A 24,342-nucleotide genomic window follows, 5' to 3' on the forward strand; every position below is an offset into this window, starting at 1 on the left:
AACTGCTCAAAGAAAATTGTATTTGAAGGGCTGTATGTTTTTGCCAGCAACGGTCCCTAGTGTATGCAGTAGTCTTAAACTGTATCCAGATGACCGATTTCAGGATAGTTTTGTTCTCCAGTCACTTCTGATATACTTCCCTACCCCTGCAAGCACAGGGAAATATGGATTAGTATTATTTCACCATATTAATTGAAATGGAAGCTGTTAAATAGAGTCACTCCAGCAGAGAGAGCCCTGCTCCATCCCACAGGGCTTTAGACTCAAGAATACCACGTAGTTTGTTTCACAGAAGGCAAGTTAATGCTCCTGCTGGGCACATTTGAATCTTGCTCAAAGCCCCCGATATACCATGGCAGAAAATCGTTAGGGCAGCCTGGATCAGTTTTGTGAGCAGAGGCAAGACCTCTCACTACCTTTCCTCTGCCTTCTGTGCTTCTGCACCTGGGTGCCAGCAGCAGAAGGCACAGTAGCTCTCAGGTCTCCCTACAAGATTTGACTGCAGTACTGCCTTAAAGAATTCAAGTATAGCTTGAAGGTCTAAGATGGCTAACTGCTTCCACATTAGTAGCGAGCACTAATTCTACATTTACTTGTAAATGCTTTATTTAATTAGTCAAAATTTATGTTCTCATTTGCAAAATATTGTGTGGTTCAGGCCAGTCAGGAAGAAAATACAGAATCATTCACTTTGTCTAAAATAGACTCTTCTCAGAGGAGACCATTCCCAAACTTGTTTCAGGTGTGGTATATTGAAAAAAGGTTGCTTATTCAGGAGGAACCAGCTCACCTCTGACAATGACAGCTGTTTACAGGCACCACTGTGCTCCCTCTTGCACAAGTCTTGATCTCTGGCCGTTTGGTTTTGCCTTACTTCTGTCCCCTGTGTGGCCTTATATTTCAGAGCTGAAGATCATCCCTCTCATCTTTAATGCACATGCAGACATCTGCTGTGGTGCTAGGGAGCACTGCCATATACTGATATAACTGAATACTTCCCCAGGGACTGTTCAGTCACAACGCAGATAAAGTAAGTGGGAAGGAAGTTTGCTATACGATACCTGCCAAACCGATTTTCAGATGTGAGTAGAAGGCTCGAAGCAGTTTCACTCTCCCTTCTGGAGCAGATCTGCTTGAAGGGGCCCAGCCTTGATGAAAGGATGCACATCGGGATTCTGTTTTGTGATCTTATGTTACAGCAGCTCACCCAGGCTCAGTCACCAGGGAGACCTAGACAAAAAACAACTGCCTGTAGCACCTTTCTATTTTTAAATATGCCTCACAGTGCTTAGCAATCTGAGACAATGATAATGAACAGAGGCAGTAAACGAGCACGTCCTTGCCCTACTCTGCACACCAGGTAAGTGCACTTCAGCCTACTACAAACACAAGCTGTCCACACTGTCAGTTTTACTGAGTATAGAAAATAGGCACCGAGACACAAAATCCAGCACAAAAATGGGTTTGATTAGTTACTGTCTGAAAGAAAAAAAAATCTGGACCTAAAAGGCATAGACTGTAGAAGCTTAAAAATTATAATTAAACACCTGCTGTATAGCAAAGGTTATTCTGAATTCTGATGTCACACTTCTCAAACCTTAAGCCCACAGATGTCAGCAGCTGTTGTTCATCACCTACTTATCTACAGATACAAAGATTCAGTGGAATACTATGACAATGTGGAAGAGTATAAAATTCAGCTATGTGCCAGCTGTAAAGCCTGCCATCAATTCCCCTCCCCTTTTTCAAAATAATCATCTGTTTTTAGAAAAACACAGCCCATCCCATTGCCTGTAGTGCAAGGTTTAATACTAATGAAGTGTTTGTGGGCTAGTGATAGCATCTGCATCTCTTCCTGCAGGGAGCAACTCTCCCACAAGCCTGAGATTTGGATTTGATAACCACCTAGAGTGAATCCAGACTCACTTCTGATAGTCTAGTATTGGCTAATGGGCTATTTGGTACAGTACTACAGTGAGCAGTGCAAAAGTCAGTCAGCTAATCAGAAATAGTTTTAACATTTCTGTGAGCAATTAACTGCATATCAGATTACTGCAATAGTAATAAACAGTAAGAAAGGACTCCCTGCTGTGTTATTCTTGTTCTTATTTAAGTGAGCCAGCTGAGTACCTGCCATTCAGACAGTACATTTCCTCTAACAAGGCCAAATGCGCTGCTGTTAGGCTGGCTGAGCTGTTTCTTGGGAATAAGGCTCCTTCTTTGAAATAGTAGCTATGGCCTTCAGGAGAACCCAGAATCCGATGACACAATGATGCTCAAAACATTTTGTTTTGCTCCAGAGCCATTTCTTGTTAAAGCTTCCATTTCTGGACCAAAGTTGCCCCAAAGTCTCTGCTCAAAGAAACTGCTGTCCTAAAAGCCATTCCTTCTTAAGTTGCTCCAAACATGCATTTATCCCACACTGAAACCAGAAGTAGCTGACCTAGACCCTGGTTTTTCATTAGCCAGTTACAGTCTAAGAAGAGTCTAGATAAGAGGTTCAGAACCATGGAGATGCCACTGAAAATAAACATAACTTACCCTCTGCCCCCCACAACTGAAGTGCTTTGGAAAGCGCTTCTGGTATGGAAAAACACTAGTAAGGTCACCACCCTCTCATGCAGCTCCAGCCTAACTAACTCCCACTACAACTGAATCTGACTTCTGATTTTTAAACTACAAACGATAATGTCCTGAAATCCGAGCCACTATATGCAGCCTTTGGACATCTTTCTTACACAACCAAACCAGACAAGACTTACATTAAGCAGAAGAGTCAGGCATTACTCAGATTATGAATGAAAAAAAAAAAATGAATAGAAATCACACTTTCATACAAAAAAAAGGAAGTTAAACCATCTTTTAGTGAAAAATAAAATCTGTGAAGTCTAGCATGACAGTTAGATCTAAATCCATAAGGGGCACTATTCATCACCACTGAGTCAGCTAGAATTGCTTGGGGGCAGGGATTGATCTGTTCAAGACAGTCAATCAAATGTACATTCTGTTTTACAGCAGGTACAATATATAATGTACATTAAATGAAGATACATTTTTGTCTTAAAGAGGAATGGAAAGATCCTTCTGGATACTGTGGGAAGACACAAGGAATAAATCCATATTGATTTCAGGGTAGCTTATTTCAAAACACTGAGAAATGATGCCACTTGTTTTACTTGCTGTAATAGCACTTTAAGGAACATAACTCACACTAAAACCTAAAGCTTAGAATTAGTTTTCTTTCATGGAAGAAATATCCCGTGCAGTGCCAGACAGCCCTGATGGTGCTATGCCAATGCTGCTAGAAGAATTAGCCCCATTACAATTGTCAGTTGTCTTCTGGAGAGCAGTATTTATAAACAGATCTGTGCTGAGTGACAGCTCTTTCCCCTTGCTAGATGTAGTCCAAACGTCAGTCTTCAAAATGCCTTCCTGATTGGATTTTAAGATGTTAAGGATGCTCATGCTCTCCCTGTGTTTAGTAACTGAATGTCTGCAGTTTTGAGGATAGGACGAATGATAAATGAGATTTAAGTGATGAGTTTCCATTTTCTTAAATGAAAGATAATCCCCCTTTGCAGCACTGGTTCAAACCACTGCAGATGATCAGTGCAGAGAGAGTGCAGTACAGAGAAAAGGTGAACAGAAACTTTAGAAGACAAAACTACACTCAACCGCCCAGCTACTGAGTCAAAGATACCAACATGACAAACTTAACTATATGGAAAGACCGACTCACGACTGTTTCAACAGGACAAAAGAGGTGCAAGGAGGGAAACCGACTGCTTCACCTTGCCTGTGCTGCCTGTCCCAGCAGCTGCAAGGAGCCAGGCATCCCACTTGCAAAGCCTTCTGCCCCCAGGGCTGAGCAAGGGGCTCTGGCTGTGTGCGCAGCCCAGCTGTCTGCCCCTCGCAGCAGCTGCAGCCTGCTTTGGGCGCAGTGAGGACCAGGCCCTGGAGGCAGGTGACAAGAGAGCCCACAGCTCTGAAATTCCTCCCAGTCCATGACTTGCCCCCCACTGGTATCCACGCCACATCCAACACAAACCCAACTTCTGCCTGTCCTGATGATACTGGCTTCCTGGTAAATACCCCGTCCTTCCTTCTTAACACGATCCACCTACTGTTGCTTCACTCCTAGTTGTCCGTCACACAAGAGTACGTGGATGTGTCCCACCCCAGGGTTTTCAATAAGTGATAGATGTCAGCGTCCTCCTCTGCAGAGGGGAAACGCCTAGCCCAGCCAACATTCTTCTCGCTAGGTCTGTATGGCATCCCTCGCTCAGGGCGATTTCATGAGCTTGGGTTGCAGCTCTGCTCCAGCTGAGCCTAAGTAGTCCCACTCACTTTTGGACCATGGCCATTGCTGCCTTGTAGGATCTCATCTCTGCTCAGAGTGCACCTACCAACCTTTCAGCTTCCTCAAATGAAGGAAAGTCTAAGAGGAGCTTTATTTTCCAGCAGTTCTTAAGCTCTTTTGCAACCAAGTCTGTACTATTGGAGTGGTTTTGTATGTAAATACATTTGTATATCTTGAGTTCTAGGAATTCTTGTACAGCCTTAAGGGAACTAAGGTCCACCCTTGCATTTTTGTCTCAATGCAATTTTTTTGCATCACCTCAAGTCCTTGCGGCTGATAAAACTTTTTGCAGTGATCAGAAGGCATTCTTAATACTTCAGAGAAACCGGAGACAAAGAGGGATTAAGTAATATCTCACAAAACTGAACAGAACACACTGCAGAACACAGATATTATAATTCTCCCAACTTCACCACTGCATCTTTTCCCTTTTGGAGCTAAATAACAGAAATAATTGCTTAAATGATTCCTCTTAAAGGTGCACAACTGATTTATTTCTCAATTTTTGCCCTTTTCTTCCCAGCAGATTCTGATTTCTGGTCTCAGAAGGGAATAAGTTCTCCCTATTTTAGGAACAATTTTGAAGTTACAAATGTCAAATATAAAAGAATAAGAAAACCCTACTCCATTCTCTAAAGCTAGAACCCTGTCATAAAAAAAATTCAATGCCTGCAATCAAATTATAGTACTTAGCAATTGTTTAAATCACTTCATTTTCCATTTTCCTCTGTGGAGGTAGCGGCTGGTTTTATTTCTCTATGTCTATAGATGGAGGGGGGAAAAAAGTACTGATAATTTGCCTTAGGAAAAAAAAAATTTAGAATTCAAAATAAGTTTTGAGATGGAACATCTTCACTTGAAAGAAGCAGCTTGGTGCTTAACATTTCAGAAGAGCAGGCTGTAATAAAGCTAATTGATCTGAAAATCTAAGTGTAAAACACCACTAAATGCATGAAAGATTTTCACACGGAAGGCAAGCTGTGTACAAAAATACATCTATCTTACATTCCCTCTGCTCTCAGTTTTCCTCCTGTACTGCAAATTTTTTTTTTTAATAAACATCTGAGAAGCACAACAGATAGATACCTTTCAAAAAACAGTCACTAGCTTCCATGAAAAACTTTCACCCTTTTGCACCACTACATAAAAATTGGGAGGTTCAGAACCCCGTGGCAGTAATGATCTGAGACAGCAACAAATTCTGGCTCCTGTTTTATTTAGGAGTCCCTTATGACATACCATACATTGGATTTCTAGAACTCTATTTTAAACATCACTTTTGAGAAGAGTGTCTTCATTAACTATTAACCAGCACTTAATTAACCACTGAGTCTAGAAACAGATATGAAAATTTCCCTCTCTTCTTGCCTATTTACAGTCCGTCCCATTCCCACCTGAATATTATGCACAGATCTAGTACAGAGCATCCAAGGAGATCAGATCTCACAACCACTGTCCTGTAACTTCTCAGAAAAAGATATTTTACTTCAAGATCTAAACATAATCATCAGTTTACAGTCAGGAAGGTAGAAGTGTTTTAAGGCCCTAAAATTACACTGTCATATCTGTGTTATATCGTATGTATCACATACCTATCACATCTTCAGGAATTGATAAGATGGGATGAAGCTCTGGACTGCTGAAGACAACAAACTTCCTATCAGTAGACATTTCCAAACCAGAACTTTAGGGGAAAGCAAACTCCATCCAGAATTGAAGCTGGAAATATATTTAGCTGGTTAAGTTAGTGAAATTATTACTTAACACACAGAATATTATTTTCCACTAGCCATAAAAGTTGGGCTTGAGGTGGAACTTTCAATCCATTCAAAAGTGATATGATCAGATACGTGTTACACTGGAACTCACCTAGGAAGGCAGGAAATAACCTGCTACAGAAGGGAACAAATCCTCCTCCAGGAAAGGAACAAGGTTTGCTTTCAACCAGGAGTCCAGAGTCGCCCTGTAATGGCTGCAGGCTCCTGGTTGGAAGAGATCAGTAACGGAGGCACATTGAGTAGGGAGAAGCAGCTTTGTGTACTACACCAGTTAATTCATGGAGCCACATTCATTCTTTCATCAAAAGAATTAAAAGCTAATTATAGTACACGCAACAGAAAGACAGCTGATCTTGATACACATTCTCTCCAAGCAACAAATGCTTACAGACTCTGCTAACAAAGAACAAGTGAAGATAACCCAGGAGCTCTGTATTTGAGCACAAAAAAAATTGGGAAGTTGCACTTGCTACAGCTGAGATTCTACAGCCTAACCAACAGAATGTCAGATACAAAGCAAGAGTCAGGAGTTAACCCAAGAACCAAAAAATTAGAGGCAAGAATGTTCCACTATAATGACCCAATCTTCAGTGTCTCTGCTTTTGGTAATTTCCTTTCTGTTTTGATCTGTCAGACAGCTGTCCTCAGAAAGAAAGAACAACTACTGTACCTCTGAAATATCTGAAACAGGCACTTGCAGCTGTTACAGACAGGTGACAAGCAGAATCATTCAAGAAGTCTTGCCTAGATTGGACAGAGAAGGAATTTGCAAGACCACTTTAAGAAGACAAGACACATGGCCTCTTTGAAAGTTATGACCCTGGCCATCATTTGGAATTAGAAGCGTGTATTTCCTTGTATCGTTGCAGTTTAGAGACAATAAAGCGTGTCTTTTCTTTGTATTCAATGGACATGGGTTTGTGTTAGTGACAGAAAAAGACCCCTCCTCCCCAAATCTTCCTGTGCCTCTCACCTCACTTTTGCCAAGACCCAGGAAAACAATTCTGTGGCCTGCTGCTTGTAGGGCAAGCCCACCTTCTTGAAAAGCATCAAAGTAAAAGGCTTCCAAATACTAATAAATGAACTAGCTGTAGATCCTACATGAGAAAGCTTTCAGTTGTGCTACTAGCATCTGTGGGTAAGCAGAGCTGGGAATTCGATTTCTGTAGAGAGACAGAAAGAACATGGTTTAGTGCTACACTGAAGCATTAAAAGCTTAGCCAGCACAGAAATCTGCTTTTGGCTCAAGACATGGGAAAGCCCCAAGAAAAACAAGACGTGAATGTGTGCACCTAATGCAAGTGAGAAATTGTAATCATTTGGGTGTTGGGGATGTGTTTCAGCAGGGCTGGAGGTGAACCAGGTTGGGCATACATCTAGAATAAGCTCTAACTGGCACAGAGATAGGTATATCTAAACAAGCCAAGGTTTTTTTGGAGTCTCAGCATACCATATAGCATTTTCTTCACTATAGAAGAAAATAGTCTATAGCGAAGTGTTTGCAGAAGGGTACTGAATTGTACAGTATCGAATGAGCTCCATTCTTCAACTTTTCAAAGGCTGTCCCCTCAGCTGTGTCACAGAGAATCCCATCACAGACCACACTGTAGGGCTTATTCATTCTCAAATGTCAGACTTGTCCAGGATTCATGTTCCACAGAAGAACTGCTGGTGGCGGCTGCTAGAACGCAAGTAAGGACTTAGCAAGGACCAAGGAAGGGGGGGGAGGAGTTGTTCCAACTGAGCAATGCAAGGCAAGCAGCAGGCGCTGGATCTCAACAAATATGGCTTCTGGGAGCTACAATCAGTAACTCCAGCTGGGCCATTTGCTTAGGCTTCCTGCCAAAAGATTTATAAAAAGAACAGTAAAGAATGTGCAATGGCTTTAAATATGAATTTCAGATACAGTGCAGCCAATATCCACATTTGTGGAGGCTTCCATCCCTCAGCTTTTCTCTAAGGCTCAGCAAGGAATGCAAGGAGTTTCTCCTGCTGATCTAATTTTATCCTCTCAGAGATATCCACCAGCATGAAGGAACAAATTACAGCCAGTGCAGTTTCCTAATTACTTCCAGCTCTCAGAGAGGGAACCAAAAGATACTAGGGAAGCAAGCACAACACAGCAAAGCTGATAAACCAGCCTTTAATTTGTGTGTTGCTGTACATGGAGGCCTTGTGATAATTTACTACAAGGTGATCCTGGCCTTTACTCAAACTAGTGCATGTCTTAATATCATAGACATTTCTATGAGTTTAACTGCAACAGTGTACAGTGGCGAACAAGAATGGCTACTACATGATAAGTGAAATATGCAGGTGGTTTCCCCATCAGACACGCAAACTGGTTCCTCGAATACCAGCAATGACTATTTAGCAACATGCAACTTTCCATTACGTAGTAGGTTTTCCATATTCTGTATCTGAAGCACGTTAGCATGACTGGAGGTGGGTTTATTCAAGTTCGCAGCAGAGCTGGCTCGCTCTGTACTGAACCTGTGCCAGCCACAAGGAGCTTCATTACCAAGGTTCAGCAGCCTTCCAAGCACAAAAAGGAAATCCAATCACCAAAAGAGTTTTTGTCCTTGATATGGCATATAGAACCTCACAGTGAATAGCAAAAGTCACTTGTTCAAAAAAGTAAGTTATACCACAGAGCACAAAAATCCTGCAGCGCCAGCACTGTAAATAGGTCAAGTGTGGCAGCTGAATCATTTATTTGATTCCTCAATTAGTATACACTTAAGTGTCCACTGCTTCTGCAGACACTGGTATAAGATGGGGTTCTGCAGCTAGAAATGACTTAGAACAATCATACACGTCTGATCTAATTAATACAACAGGTTCTATCTCCTCCTTCTGTCCTCACATCTGTATGAGATACTCGGAAACCAGTAAAAATTGTGGAATCTGTTGGTTTTCTTTTTTCTTGGTTTGAATACCAATCTTAAATGGCAGTTTGTCTCCAGGGTACATACTACCTCCAGTAATACCATGATCACTAAAAAACCCCACAATATTCAGTGGACGTACCACCTCTAGTAATACCACGATAGCTAAAATCAACACACACACACACACACAGACACATCCTCCCTGACTAAACTGCAACACTTGAAGTGACAGTATGAAGTGTGACACAAATCCATGCCCCCCACTAGACAAGGCTCCTCCCTTGCCTTGTAAGAACCAGGAGTTATGTGTACCTTCAACTAACAGACACGGCTTGTCATCAGGGTTATCAAAGCTCTGCAGTGTCCTTCTTGCAGCAGGGCAGGTCTCCTACTCAGCATTTGTCCAGAGTGCTGGTCTCGGGAAGCAGTCCTGCAAGACACTGAACATCTGCATACACTTATTTATGACACAAATTCTACTCCAATCTCAAGATGTTGCTGCTTCACAGACATGCTAGAAAAGGTCAAGTTCAGGAACTAACAGTTTAACAATGAGCAGGCAAACAGAGGGCTTGGGAGGGTCAAAACCTTCTCCTACCCAAAGGTCACCAAGATTCATCCCCTAGAGAAATTTAAAAGTATTCAAATCTCTCATGGGACATACTGTCATTCTAAGCCTTATGACAGTGCTCTTATGAACAGTTCATGACATTGATCATGCTGTGAGGCCGCTAGCAAAAGAACTGTTTCAATACACAAAGAAAAAAAAAAATCAAGACAGCCTGAAATTTCTCTGAACTCAGTGTTTTATTGCTTTGTGATTATTAGTTACACTTTGACACAATGTACTTTGGAATAAATTGGCACCTATTACATAATTTAAAAACTTCCTATCTTACAGTTCATATAATTGGCACTATAGAGAAAACCCAGAGATCTGTCATTTTGACCCCAAGATTAAAAGAAAGATAAAATGTTTACATCCTTTATTGTTGGCAGGTGAACTTTTAATTGTGGAAGGCCCTTAAAAATAGTGAACAGAAACTAACAATCTAAATGCCCTCCAAAAAAATATATAAAACCACAATCAGATAAATCACTCCCTTCTTTACACTAGTCATTTTGCTTTGGTACTTGTAGTACCCAAGTGCACAGTAACTCCCTCATCTCTTTTAAGGAAAAAAAGTAACATGATCAAGTCTGTACCAACTACTTTGGGTGACAAGAGGAGAGACTCCCACACACCATCCTCAGCACCCACGCAAACAGCATTTTCACCAAAAGTGACATTGCATCAGGATTTAATGCATCCCAAGAGGTTTATAAATACTAAAGTGTTGTGTTGATTTGGGTTGTTTTGGTTTTGTTTTTTTTTTTAAAAAGGAAGAATTACTTTTAATAAATAAATGGCAGCTGTCATAGCTGCATTTGCTTTGGTGACCAGTTATCGATATGCAGCATAAGTTATCTTCATAAGGCAAGTGGTGAGATAGCATAAGTGAAGTCCCTGAGGATCAGCATCAATGTGTTCAACACGTTTGTTTCACAATGTGTGTAGACAGCCTGGAAAACAATCAGTCCCAAGGCATCTGCTTTTTAATCTCTGAGCACAGCTGCAGACCACACAATGAATTATTTCTGTACCTCTTCTGTAGGCAGGAATATGTAAATAAAACAGAATACTTAGAAGGTGAGGTGGGGGGGGTGGGGGTGGAATTAGTTCTCCTAAACCTGGACCAAGTGCTCCACCTTGTGTTAGTCCTTGGCATTCAAAGCGAACCTCTCGGTGCCTGCTCAGTAATTGCAGGTCCAGCAGAATAGTTTATGATTCCTTCTGCCTGTGAACAAGTGTTGTCCATGGTGCCATACGATTGTTGCTCCTTATGGGCAAGTATCGTCCTTTCTGTACAATGAGGATGCAAAACTCGGGGGACGTACATCTGAAATCACAAGCATTAAGGATTTTACTAGTCTCTCAAAGTACGTTAGGATAATTCACCCAGGATAACGCCCTCGCCACTCTTCTTTTCATCCATTTCCCATTCTTCACCTTAACACCTAAGGCCTTTGGCACCCTAACGGAGGCTTCCTGGTGCAACACTCACCTGTACTTGTAGACTGTGGTACAAAGGCCCTTATTTCTACCTCCATCCTACATCCTTTTTAGTGACGTGGCAGGTAAGATCTGCTACACGTCACAACTTTGAAAGTCACAAAGCAGTGGCAACTGACTGCATTTGGCAGCAGTCCAGATGTGAGGATCTGTCTGGTGTAAGGCCCAGAACACAGTGTACATTGCTGCTGGAAGTAGCATGTCTCAACTACTCCTAAAACGTCAGCCGAAGGTACTTCTGGAACACCACCTGGGAACAGTCAAGGAGCCCAGCAGCAGAACTCTGTGGTCCCACATGCATATGCGAAGTCCCACAGTCCATTCAGACTAATACGTCCTACACAAGCTCTTTGGTTAGTGGGGTGAGAAATTAAGTTTTTCTAGGAAACGTAAGAGAAGATTAGTAACTCTTAACTTCTTACAGAAGATGTTGGGATGGCTGGTACATCTGTGTCGTTTCCTCTTTCACCTTGCGCGTCTTCTATCTGTAACCAGTAACACGTGGGGAAAGGAAGAGAGACAACATCAAATTGATAAGTCAAAACAATATAGAGAGATCATAAGTGCCCAAAAACCTGCACAGACAGATCTCTCTGCAGTGCTGGTACTCTCTCCTCCAATCCTCTTGCATACTTCTTCCATACTGCTCTTTCCTCTCAAATTCAGTTCCTAACACTGCAGACTTTCCACTGTGCCAAGCAGCCTACGTCTACTATCAGCCCTCCTTAGCCATCTTACCGCTATGTACCTTTATGGACAGACATTGCTAGTGACGAGGCACAAACAACCCACTAGGAATAGCTGGTGCTATGTCAAGCACACAGGTAGGTGCTGAAAGGTGTTAGGTATCCATCACTTACCTTATAATTCAGTGGGCTCAGGTACTTGAAACAGCCAAAACAAGTATAAGCCAAGCAAATGATAATTGTGATGTTGACAACGAGGAAAGTAAACATGGTTGTAGGTGCTTTAAAGCCTAGAAAAATATCCAGAGAATACAATATAAAAATACATAGCAGGAAAAAACACTAAACCAAACCAACCTTTACTTTATCTTCCCCATTTTCAGAAGTCTCGGGGTTTTTTTTCCCCTTAGAGGACTGGGCACGCCACTTCCAGACACAAACAGGAGAACCTCATTATGCACAAAGCTCCTTGACTGGTAAAACCGCTGAACAAGCTGTTTCCCAGCTTCCTTAAAGGCCAAGAAAGGCAGCTGCAATACTTGAATGATAAACAAGACTCAGAGCGATTCTTCTCCTCCCTCAGTCATCTATTCTGGACCCACTTCTAAAATACTTTCATAAATAATCTGTGAAATGTAATAGAGTCCATTTATTAAATATGATGATGGCACCAAATTGGATGGCTTGCAAACAACCCAAATGAAAAAAATAATAAAAAACCAACCCCACCCTCTTTCAAGGAAAAAAAAGAACAAACCAAAAATAAACAGTAAGATGAAATTGTACCTAGAAAACTGTAAATAACTTCCTTTTGGAAGGAAAAATGAAATGTAGAGGGATAACAAACCTGTAGCACTGCAGAATACAACTGATGATTACAAGCTGGAAACAGTCAATAGTGTGATTCTATCACAAAACATGGGAAAAAGGGAAGAAAAAAAAAAAGCAGCAAGTCTCTGGTACCTACACAAAATAATTTGGTGCTACTGAGCGCCTTCAACTTGAGCAGCCTTGTCTGTGCAGGACACCATGATAAAATATGGACAGAACTGGGAGGAATCCAAGGAGAAGGAACAACAGAAGAAACCGAGTAAACGAACTAAACTGAAAGGTAAGTTTTTCTTCAGAGAGAGAGAGAGAGAACACTATAGGAAAGGACATAGTAGCAGCCTCTAGTATGGAAAAAGTTGTAGTGATTACAGTGACTTATTATTCTCCAGGTCCACTAGGGAAATATTCTGAAGAAATTAATCTCATTTTGCAGCAAAAATGACTTGAGTAAGATATTAGGGGAAAAAAACCCAAACCACAAAACCTAGCTGTTTCCAAGCTTCTTTAGTCAAAAGAGGCAACACCAACCCGCAAATATTTTGTGGTAATCCCAGCATATGCAGTGGCACAGAATAGACAAGTTTTACTTTTTAGCAGGTTATATAAGCCCTGCACAAATCTATTCATGAGGGGAAAAACACATACACACACGCATGCACATGCAAAAAAACAAAACAAAAAAAACCCCACAATCATGTCACTATTCAAACAAAAAAGGGAAGTGAAAAAACCTCCCTATGGGTATTCTGGAATGTCCTTCAGAAGAGGTTGTTTTATAAGCATAGGCTGCATCAGTATTTACCAGCTGGTGAGGTATGTCTACACCAAAGCCAATGTATGGTGTGAGCCACAAAGTAAACAGCAGAGATCAAGGAAGAAGAAATCTCCAAAGATCAGTTTTCCCTGCCCTATGTCGTCAGCACTCCTCGCTGCCAACAGTTCTAGAGAACATGGGACTTAAGTGACTATCCCAGGAGACAGAGGCTGAACTGCAGATAGTACTGTCACCTCCTCTGTTGTGAGAGGCCCAGTGGTGCTTTAGGTGTATGACGGACGGATGGCATGAGAGCTGAGGAAGAAAACAGCAACTGAGGAGGAAATGGATGACACCAGTACAGCCTATCACCTTCTGTATGCAGTCAAGTGATATTTGATCCTGACTGAGAACTGGGATAAAGGTCCTTCCAGCCTTACATTAATATAATAAGTGAGAAAACAGAGTATTATCACTGTACTCTGCAACCAGACTGAAATATCCATACCAGACACAAATCAATGACTAAGCAATCAAGCTTTACATACCATAAACCAATTTATTTTGCAGATAAGGAAGCAGGGCACTCTTCCCCCTCCTTCCTTCTCTTTGGTACAAGAAGCAGCAATGAAATCAATGGCAACAAAATCAAAATCTCAAGTTCCTACCTCTCAGACTCACACTGCTTGGCTAGACTGCCCTGTGCACTGACAAATCACTGAACAACATCCTGTAAACAGGATCCTCTACACTGACCAAACTAAACATGGTAATCCAGCCTGTATTTTCCATTACTAAGGTCCATGACAAATGATGGTTTTACCATAGATGCAGAACCAGAAAACATTATTATAAAGATTTCGTTTTTACTACACCAGGATTTCCTTCATAACAATTAAAGAGGCGCATCAATTGCTGCGTGTTTGGAGTTGATTTTTCTAAAGCATACTCTAGAAATGCTGCTGTTATTTTAGAGGACATAGATTTATTGGTCTTCCTGGTTGCAAAGACAACTCTCAAAACAAGGGAAAAAACAAGCTCCAAAACATACAAGTAATGCAGGGACATCTGCTCAAATCCAAGGACAGCCTGAAGCAATAGTTCTGAGTGCCTCTTACTTCCACGGGGAGCTATCTCTGAAGTTAGATGACAGTCTGCCAACAATATCTTTTTTACTACTGGTATGCTAGAAAAAAACAATGCAAGCACGGTCATTTGCCATCAGTGCTGTGAAAGCAGAGAAGAGGGCAAAATACAGTTAGATACCAAGGGCCTCCTTCCCAGGAAGGGAAGCCCAACTCCTTCCAGCATCACCGCCATTCCTGTTCCATGCCAAATGCTTCCTCCTATATCACAGATAAAAAGCCATGAGCTATTGCCTACCTTTTCTGACATCAAAGCTGTTAGTACACCACAGCCAATATTATCAATGCCAAGTATTTGCAAAATACAGAATGTCCCTATTTTTAAAATAAATGACACACAAAACATGAGTTTTTAAATTGGGGAGGAGGGTTACCATCTCACTGCAGTCTTCCATGTAAAGTTTGACTGATGATGTAAAACACAGGTCTTACTAGCAGTAGCCAACATTTTAACAGTTTTTTTCCAAATGACAACTGTACAATGGAGGCAGTAGCCAATTCACCCAGGCAAATTAAACTTATGCACAGACTACACAAATGCAGGTAGTGAAGCCAGGGACCATCTTTCTAGTAAGAGCTAATTCTGAATACATTTGTGGTTTTTTTAATGATTTTTACTGTCTGTCACTCCACAGCCTAACTGGCCAATTCAAACTCCACCGATTTAGGGAACACATGATCTCCTGTAAAATGAAGAAATATGAAGTTCCATGCTAACAGTTTTAAGTTAACATATCAGCTATCGCCATCAGAGTATCTTATGCAAACTTGTGTAAGCTGCAAGTGTTGTATAATTCAGCGCCACAGGTAACCACTATGACTTCCCATTTATGGAAGCAAAAAGAAAAGCCCATAAAACCAATGAAACTTCACATGTAATTCAGGTAAGTTGACAAGAGAACAAGGAGCAGCTTCTAGGTGGAAACAGGTAATACTTACCTAGCCGCAAAAATGAGAAAAAATAGAGCCAAAAAAGGCAGAGAATTGGAGCTGCAAGGGCCTGATTCACAGCCGCAAAGTGCATCTTCTTCTCTAGCTTGGCAGGGAGATATGCATAGTAAAGGTTATAACGGTCAACCATGTGCTTCAGGAGTATGTATATTAAACCTGGAAGGAAAAAAGGGACAGCCAAGGGAGGTGGTTGAAGACTTGACAAAAAGCAGCAATTCTGTGATGAGATCTACACTAACCAAGTGACTGAAAATCTAGATTCCAATGGTGGATACAGGCCAAATATGAGTGGGGTACAGCTCCATGACAGCAGCCTGCTCCTAAGGTTGTTGCATCCCCAGCCCAAGGCTCCCGGACTCTCCCCATCGCTTCCCCTTCTCCACACACTTCCCTGCAGCACCACTCGTGCTCCCAGAAAGAGCCCAGAGCTCCTTCCTAGAGCTGGCACATGAGGCCAAGCTGGTAGGGGAGACTCGGTAACTCCTCCACCACTGTCCTGGTAAGGAAGAAAGGTCAAACAGTGGCTTAATGTCTCTTTCTCAGCCTTCAACACATTCATGACTGGATTTCAAGTCAGCTATTTCTTATCCCCCCCAAAAAAGCCAGTTACTGCTGTGACAGCTATGAATTGCAACAGCTCTGGTATGCACTACCACATTCAGATATTTACAACTGCACACAAAATGAAATGTAAATAAAGAACATTGTTACAAAAAAATTGGCCACATTCTCCCAATAATAAGGTTGTTGATTAAAATCAGTTCTGAACAATATCTAATAGCTAATTATGTTGTATCTAGCTCTCTAAAATTTTGGATTAGAAAAGAAAAATACCAACTATATAAAATGATTTAGTACTACTTATGCCTGTTAAACAGGTTTCCAGAGTGGAAATATCTGTAGCTGCTGAAATGATTCTTTATACATAGTTCTTATGACAGTCCAGAATCTCTGTGAATGAAAGATGCAATAACATAACATGTAGCTCATTTCACAGTCACTAAAGATGGACAACTGTCTATGAGTTCTAAACAGACTGCTAAGTTTCTTGCACACCCATACAGGATTTAATGGCTGCTACAGGAAGAAGAAAGTAGTCAAAGCCAGATACATAGGCAACTTAAGGCAGAAATGTTAAGTTTTGTTCATGGGACAGAGATAAACCAACTGAATAAGAGTTGAATAAGGGCTCTATCCACATGCCCTGAACTCCTAGTTGACTGGCTTTCTAAGCCAGCTAATCTACCAGAGTATACAGCATTTCCTTTTCTGGTCAAAGGGCAGCTATGGTGTTCGCCAAGACCATGTCCCAGCAAAGCAGTCAGTACATCATTAGGTCACATCCCTGCAGTCAGGACCATGAAGCATACAGCTGTCCATAGCACAGTGATAACCACAGCCCCTTTTCTCATTCTCATTCAGGATGTGGAATTTTAGAGAAATGGTTTGCAATGGAAAAGAGGGGCAGTAGTGAAAAGGACAGGCAGTTTTCCACCCTCTTGCTTCTGGGTCAACATGCTTATTTTTGTGCTTCATTTTACATACATCAGTCAAACTTTAGGACAAAAGTTATTTCAAATGAGCCTAAAGCTCAACTCAAGTTTGGCTGCTTAAGGTGGACCTCCAGGCTGGGTACCCTCTGCAGCTTACTTCTCCTAGACCTCAAGAACCCAGAGATAAAAAGTAATCCCCTCATCCTCAAACCTACCTAATCTCCTATGCTTAACTATTAAAAACCACCACCAGAGCTAGTACACTCAAACTTGAGAAACAAAATAAGCATCTAATAGACATTAAATATACTTTCTACTTCTAAAGGAAGTACAAGAGCTAAGTAATTCACCATGTTTTGCCCTGTGTTTTCCACAAGAAAGGAAGGAACTTGGATCCAAGTCCTAAGGATTATCAGCATTTGAACTGGGATAAGAATGCAGAACTGGGCCTTCCAAACCTCCCATGTGCCCCCATCCCGCTCACACAGTGCCCACAGCTCATTGGAAAACTTACCAAATGGAACAATGATGGGACACGTAATGCTATAGGCCATGATGACAGTGAACACACACAACATCCAGGCATACATTGCTCCAAATTCATATTCAAATGCTTGTTGCTAGGAACAAAAACAAAACATCCAAGCCACTCATGTCATCTATCAATATGTCAGGAGTTAAGAAGAGATTCACTAAAGCAACAATTCACCTTCTCTTATTCTCTCCCTATGAGAGATCAGTTACTTCCCTAAGAGGCATAAATGACATAATTAGAGAGATGAAGTATTATGCATTTTATGCATCTGTACTTACAGAAAATATGCTGCTTCTTTCATAGCCTTAAAGTAATTCCTCAGAGAATCTGTTTTCATCTACAAGAAGCAACTACTTAAAACCACAAGGCAGAAAATAATTGTGCCAAACTCAGAACCTTCATCTCACTGCAGATTCCATTGAATCTGTACTGTTCCTTGTGTTGGCTTTCCCAGTATGGAAAGCTCAAGATACCAAAGCTTTGGTGTGGTCAGTATTCCCACTTTTTCCTCTTGGGATGAGGAAATCAATATAAATAATTTCAACCAGAGCAAGGGGTAATACTCAACAGTTAACAGAAGTTAATGTTTAAAAGAATCTTTTAAAAATGGAACCTACCCACCCATAAAAAAGAAAAAAAAAAAAAAAAAAAAGAAGAAAAAGAACAGGGGCAGCTGTATACAGGCTTAAATTCCCATTGTAACACCTGAAATTTCAAGCTGCAAGATGACACATTATCTGGAAGTTGAAAGCCCTCCACTTAAAATGGAATATAGACAATAAGTATATATTTTGCTAGATGTATGTTCAAGTTAAAGTTGTACACACCTGCAGGCTGACAGAAGAAACTAACATAGACAGATTTGAATTTTTACAAAACTGAAGTTTAGACTGTAAGATAAAATCCATTAGAATTATCCTATAAAATCCAAATCATAAAACTCTGACTTGGAGCTATGAAGAAAGTAATACCTGAAGTTCAGAGCTTGGGTTTTGATTTTTGACCATCTCTGACTTGAATAAATACCTCCCCATTATCTGTGCTGCAAATGAAGGGAATATGAATCTGTCATGGATGAATGAAACAAAGGCCAAAAAATAGACAGGAGATAATAGTTAATGGTATGAAGGATGGGGGCTCCCACTGTTTCTGATAAGGATCAGTCATTTAATTGCCACTTGCTAAGGAGGGGCTCTAATACCTGTTTAATATTTTTCCTTTCTGCTGTGGACTTGGCCATTATCATGCGTATGGTGTAAAGGATGAGCCCAGGCAGGCGCAGCAACTCCATCCCATTGCCAACAAAAGCAGAGGCAATCACGTAGTTCACAAAGAAGGCTCCCTGGTCAGGCAAAAAGACACATCTGCAAGGAAAGACATCAGACAGTGACTGGAAAGCAGACAAGGAAATATAGCTTATATACAGTGGATTCCCATCACCTTTGGAAATCTCTTACCATAAGGATAAGCACTGGCCACCATAAGAAGTGGCTAGAAGACTTCTGATAATCTTGTTGAAAAAGAGTACTACACAGCTATAAATACAGTAAGTGTAGTACGCTGTAAGAGCCTAGCTAAGCTGCAGTTCGGATGAGGAATAAACTCTTCAAAAAAATATACAGCAGTCTGATGGGTGGCTGATAGCAGACAAGAGCATCATTTGATGTCTGCAACAGCAACCCAAGACAAGATGAGATAAGACTGCAAGAGAATAATTATCTTTCCTAGCTTAGTAACTCCTAATTGTCTTCTTGTTACTGATTTTGAAATAGCATTTGGAAACCTAACTATGTCCTAATAACTGCATTCTATTCTTTCCCTCCAGCCACAGTCACAAGAGCTTATAATAACCAATATGTGCAAATTTGCAATGCTGGTGTGAAAACGTTCATGTTTCTTAAAATCAAGAGTCAATAGATTTCAGAAAGAGAACTGCTGCAGCTATTTGGTCTCACTGTAATCCTTGGGAAGATCATCTGTCCATGATGTACAATCCTCAGTACATTTTCTGGTCCCCTCTCGCCTGCATCATATCATCCCATCCTTTCTTGTCTTCTACAAAATTTGTAAGGTTTTGGAAAAATAACTGTCTCTTTATTGAATGTTTGCATACATCAGCTAGCAGGAAACAAGTATGGATTTCTTCATAGCAAAATCACTTACATTCTCCTGCCCTTATTCAGAAGATCAACATCATCCCAGAGGGTACCATCCCCAAGCAAATTAATAAACCCCAACCAATGTTAAGCAACAGCAAAAAAAAAAAAAAAAAAGTCTTAAGTATTCCTTTAGCAAAGAGTTGTTAATACTTACTCCAGCCTAACTGCAGAATCAGATGATTCTCTGTCAAACAGCCAACGGAAAAAAAAATCAAGGCTGAAAGAAAGACGGTTAATGTAATTTAGTCTCCAACAGCTTAGTACTGTGTAAAATTGCTTCTCTTTTTAAGTAGTTCAGATCAGGATAGTGGATAGAGAGAATTTAATCAAATAATCTGAATACTACTTTAGCTTTATCACAGTTACTAATAGTCAGAAATAGGAAAAGAGATACAGAATCAAACAAAACAAAAACATCTACTTCATATTGAAGTTTTAATGATTCATTTTTAGCAGTTATATAGATAGGACAAATACATGTTACCAGGTTAGTCAGGGAAACAGTCAAATACTGTAAAGGTGGAAAGAAAAGGACAACTATAACTGAAGTATAAGACATAGTCAGGAAACTGGGTTCTCAGCTACGATGGTGAGTATGGACAACTTTCAATTAGTCATTGATCTTACAAGGTCTTAAATTTCTTTACTAAAAGAAAAGTCAGCCTTTAGAAACTTTAAGGGCTACGAGGTCCTCACATGAAAGATAAACATTGAAATCTAATGCATAATGACAGTACAACCATACACACTGGAGGGAGTGGGGGTACATCAACTATACCTCAACTAGCAGCTAAAGAACAGAAGTTGTCTCATACGATTAAAATCCTCAAACATTACTCCATTAAACTATAATTCTTTACCTGGTCAGACCAAGGGAGGGCAGAATCAATACCATGAAGATCAAAAATATGTAGACTTTATGCATCATTATTCTGTTCTCTGCAGATCTACCAACATAAAAAGTTACTCAGTAAGAAACTCATACAAAAGACTTCCACCCATGAAGGATCTTGCCCCGAGAAAGTCCACACCTGTCAGACTTGCAGCTTTCCCTACCATATCACATTGCTACAAGATACTCACAAAACGAACATCTTTGAGATATTCACTAATTTGGACCAAGCAGGCTCTCAGTATCTTCTTGGGCAAAGAAAACATTTCTGAACATTAATCCAAACTCTGGATTACCATCACTACAGGTCTGCACCACAAGCAAGGGGATATGCAACAATCACAGCTGGTCTCTCATCCAATGATACTCACATCTCACAACAGCTTGTAAACAAACAGCTCTTCAAGTGTTATGCCAAGAGGGATTAGCCAGTTCATAAAAGGGCACCACTGCCAAGAAACCAGACACTTGGACAAGCTACCTGACTGTCTTTGCCAAGTGTCAACTCTTTGGTAACAACATGACGCTACTAATGCTATACCCCTACTACAGTAGCGGGAACATCTATCTAGTGACACACTGTTGCCAGAAAAGTGCAGCAACTGCTATAAACTATTCAGACTGTTAAAGGTGGTATCTGATAGGGCATTAAAACCACAGAGGTTTTATTATAGGATCATGTAGCCCTTGGACACTGTGGGACATATCAGGATAACTATACAGAGGCTTGAAATCAGATCTGTGATCACTAGTGACTTTAAAAAACTATTTCAACTGATTGAGAAGGGCCCAAAGTTCATGTGCCTAGTACAACTACCAAAAAAAAAAAAAGTTGATGAAAAGAATACAACTGTGATGAACAAACAGTAGCTTCTGGACACGGTGTCTTACAAGGGAATGGTACAAAAGATTAAAAAGTAAAAAAAAAAAATTGACCTTAGAACATAAAAACAAACAAAAAATAGCTGCAGGCATTATGGAAAAAGATTGAGTGAAGTTAAATGAAGCTGGGATTCAGTGTGCAGTATCATGCTTTTATCTAACTGTAGGGAAACTGGGGATGAAATCTGGTATGCCAAACCAAGCTGTGCCAAGTTCTCCAAGTCAGCAGCACATCACTGTGCTTCACATCTCTGGAGCGCACCAGTCATATCTGAAAATCTTGCATCAACACACCTGCTGGGCCTTGGTGCCACAGGTCTTCTCAGATCACCACTAACAATATCCAAAAGCAACTGAGTTGGACACCAAGAGTTACATCCAGACCATTTTTTCCATGTAAAACAACAAAAAGATGGATGTCCTTTTTGTAAGTAGCATGCCAGCAGTTGGAGCACTGTCTGTTGAAGTAGGATTCTGGGGTTCTGTGATGTTCTCAGCCTGGAGGTCATCCAAACCCACACCTCCTATCTTCCCAGAGAGCGAGCTGGTTATGGGATCAGAGGCACCTCCCATGCTCCTGCTGAAGCTACACCCCCTGAGCCTGCTTATACATTTTTTTTCTGATTAAAAACAAAGGGGGGGGGGGGGGAAGGAGCATAAGCAAATCATGTGGTCAGATTACACTTGCTGTGTTGATTACAAATTACTTAAACTCCAGAGTGGTGGTTCTAACATTAATAAGAGATGAGAACATGACATTCCCCGCTATGAGAGGTCTGTGGATTTAAGAGCTCCATGGAAGATAAGCACTTTCTCCATTTATTTTAGCATATTCAGCTAATAAGGCCAAAACAGAGTAAAACCTTGCTTACTTTGTCCAGTGGGACTCCAGCAAAGTTGAGTAATATACAATTGTTGGTAGCAAAGCTGAGAAGGACCAGAGTAAGAGCGTTGGGAAAAACTGACTGATGATGGGATTCTAGTGGGGGGAAAAAAAGGAAGAATAAAGTATTAAAAACATTTTAATGCAGCTGCGGTACAACTGAGGCTGCAATATTTTGCTATTTGTAAATTATAGCAGGTTGAACTGCAGAAATTATATTCAGATACAGTCTTAAAATGAGTGAGTGCTCAGCACTAGTGTACAAGACAAAAAAACAAGAGTGGGACTGGGAATTAAATTCCATGAGAGTGAAGTCTCGCAAGCAGTATTTATGTAGTTTACATCAGCTTGGGAAGTATTTAAAATGAACAGTTTGTAAGAGACCTTAGCTGCAGTCAAATTAGGACCAGATATACACACCATCCTGTTTTGAATCCAATAAGCCAAATAAAACCATGGCATTTTACTTCAGATTTTAAAATCTGAATTCCCCCCTTCTCGCCATAAAAATCAAAATACAAGTTGGACTTGAAATTCCATTTTTGGCAAAAGTTTTTGATTACAAAATTTAGAATTATCTACATTTGAAATACAAATTTTTACTACAAACAAGACATTTATAGTAATATAAAGCTTCAGGTGAAATTGCTTCAGCCTACTGTCATGGAACAAAAGAAGACTAAAGACCTGATTCTGGACATATGCTTTTTAATCAGCAGTTACATAAAACAGACCTGAGAATTTCAACTGAATTTAGCTTATAGACATTGATTCATTGTCTTACTATACACCTATCAGTTTATCAACATTTTGGGCTGATACACAGCTATATCCAAACATATGGTGATACTCACATTAAGGTAGTGAATAGGTTTAGTGACATTGAACTTGTCCATGGTTGAGATGATTATGGAAGGAGTAGTAAGAAAAAACAGTACAATAAAAAGAAGCAAATTAATGCAAGCCCATCTAAACCACCATTTCAGTCCACGCACTGAAAGATTTTTCCTGCAAAAAAAGAAAAAAAAAAAAAGGACATAAAACCAAGCAGTAAGCATTTGCTGATAAAAAAAATATATATACTATCCGTCAAGTAACGAGTGACAGCTTTTTCTAAATTGAGCTTTCATAGTCTCAAAGTTGTATAACAAAGCACTACACAAGTTCCAGTTACTATTAGAAATAAAGGAAACTGTGCAACCTTTCTTGAATGATAACATAAATTGTGTTTGCAGAAGAACATATTTAGTCTTTCATAACACAAACATAATGTCTAATGTAGTCAAGGTTTGGTGAAACACCTCCGCTGTTTAATAATACAGAAGTACTAAAAGTTAGAACAAGAAGAGACAGAGATAGAAGAAGATACAGAGAATTTCTGCAAGGAGAATAGTTATGAGAGGCAGAATCTACCAAGAAACCATGATTTTGAAAAAAAAATTAAAAATCCCTGCATCCCTTCCTGCCATATTAAAACAGCAACAATAGGTCTTAAACAGGTAAAGTTCTTAAATGTTATCTGAAATGGTTCTCAAAAGCACTGGAATGATTTGAACCCCAGCCAAAGCCAAGTATTTAGAACAGACAAAACAGGGATACAGAGGCTCACTAACATACCCAATTATGACAACTCTTTTTGTGAACCTAGGTAAGTAACTTGGCAAATCCCTGTGCCTCCTCTTCTTCGGGGTGGGGGGAGGAGGGGAAGAACAGAGAAAAAAAACCACAAAAACAAAACCCCCCAAAACCACCACCCCCACCACAAAAAACATGAACAACAAAACCCCACCATCCTCCCCTCTCAGAAATGTTTAGAAAAGCTTTGTAAGTGCTTCAACCCACTGAGTCTCAACGATCATTTCCTGTGTCCATAAGAGAGTGCTTGAACAAAGGAAGAAGAAATGAAGCACACATGCATGCAAGAACCCTTCCATGAAAAAAGGCAGATTAAACTGACCCTACGTGGAAAGCAGTCTGCAAGAGATTTTT

General features: G+C 40.4%; 1 protein-coding gene across 9 annotated transcripts in view; it reads right to left on the reverse strand.

Annotated features, from left to right (window-relative positions):
• TMEM63A (transmembrane protein 63A) overlaps window positions 1-24,342 on the reverse strand; it is a 61,191-nt gene that overhangs the window by 17,654 nt on the left and 19,195 nt on the right. For 4 of the 9 annotated variants that reach the window (XR_775032.1, XR_775030.1, XR_775033.1 and 1 more), the window contains 12 exons: window positions 23,208-23,361; window positions 22,343-22,449; window positions 20,557-20,643; window positions 19,851-19,913; window positions 18,739-18,901; window positions 17,517-17,622; window positions 15,498-15,665; window positions 12,003-12,118; window positions 11,565-11,627; window positions 10,810-10,969; window positions 9,342-9,469; window positions 1,062-1,230 (listed from right to left, as the gene is read on the reverse strand). Coding sequence is in view for 4 of the 9 variants with exons in the window: in XM_010577715.1 (XP_010576017.1) it covers window positions 9,348-9,469; window positions 10,810-10,969; window positions 11,565-11,627; window positions 12,003-12,118; window positions 15,498-15,665; window positions 17,517-17,622; window positions 18,739-18,901; window positions 19,851-19,913; window positions 20,557-20,643; window positions 22,343-22,449; window positions 23,208-23,361 (1,309 nt within the window). In the remaining 5 variants the exon portion in view is untranslated. Of the gene's footprint in view, window positions 1-12; window positions 147-1,061; window positions 1,231-7,761; window positions 7,978-9,341; window positions 9,478-10,778; window positions 10,970-11,564; window positions 11,628-12,002; window positions 12,119-15,497; window positions 15,666-17,516; window positions 17,623-18,738; window positions 18,902-19,850; window positions 19,914-20,556; window positions 20,644-22,342; window positions 22,450-23,207; window positions 23,362-24,342 lie in introns of those variants that run through there. The other 5 variants (XR_775034.1, XM_010577715.1, XM_010577716.1 and 2 more) reach the window with 5 other exon arrangements.

The sequence above is a fragment of the Haliaeetus leucocephalus genome, unplaced genomic scaffold, assembly GCF_000737465.1.
Source record: "Haliaeetus leucocephalus isolate CR32 unplaced genomic scaffold, Haliaeetus_leucocephalus-4.0 Scaffold577, whole genome shotgun sequence".
Lineage (NCBI taxonomy): Eukaryota > Metazoa > Chordata > Aves > Accipitriformes > Accipitridae > Haliaeetus > Haliaeetus leucocephalus.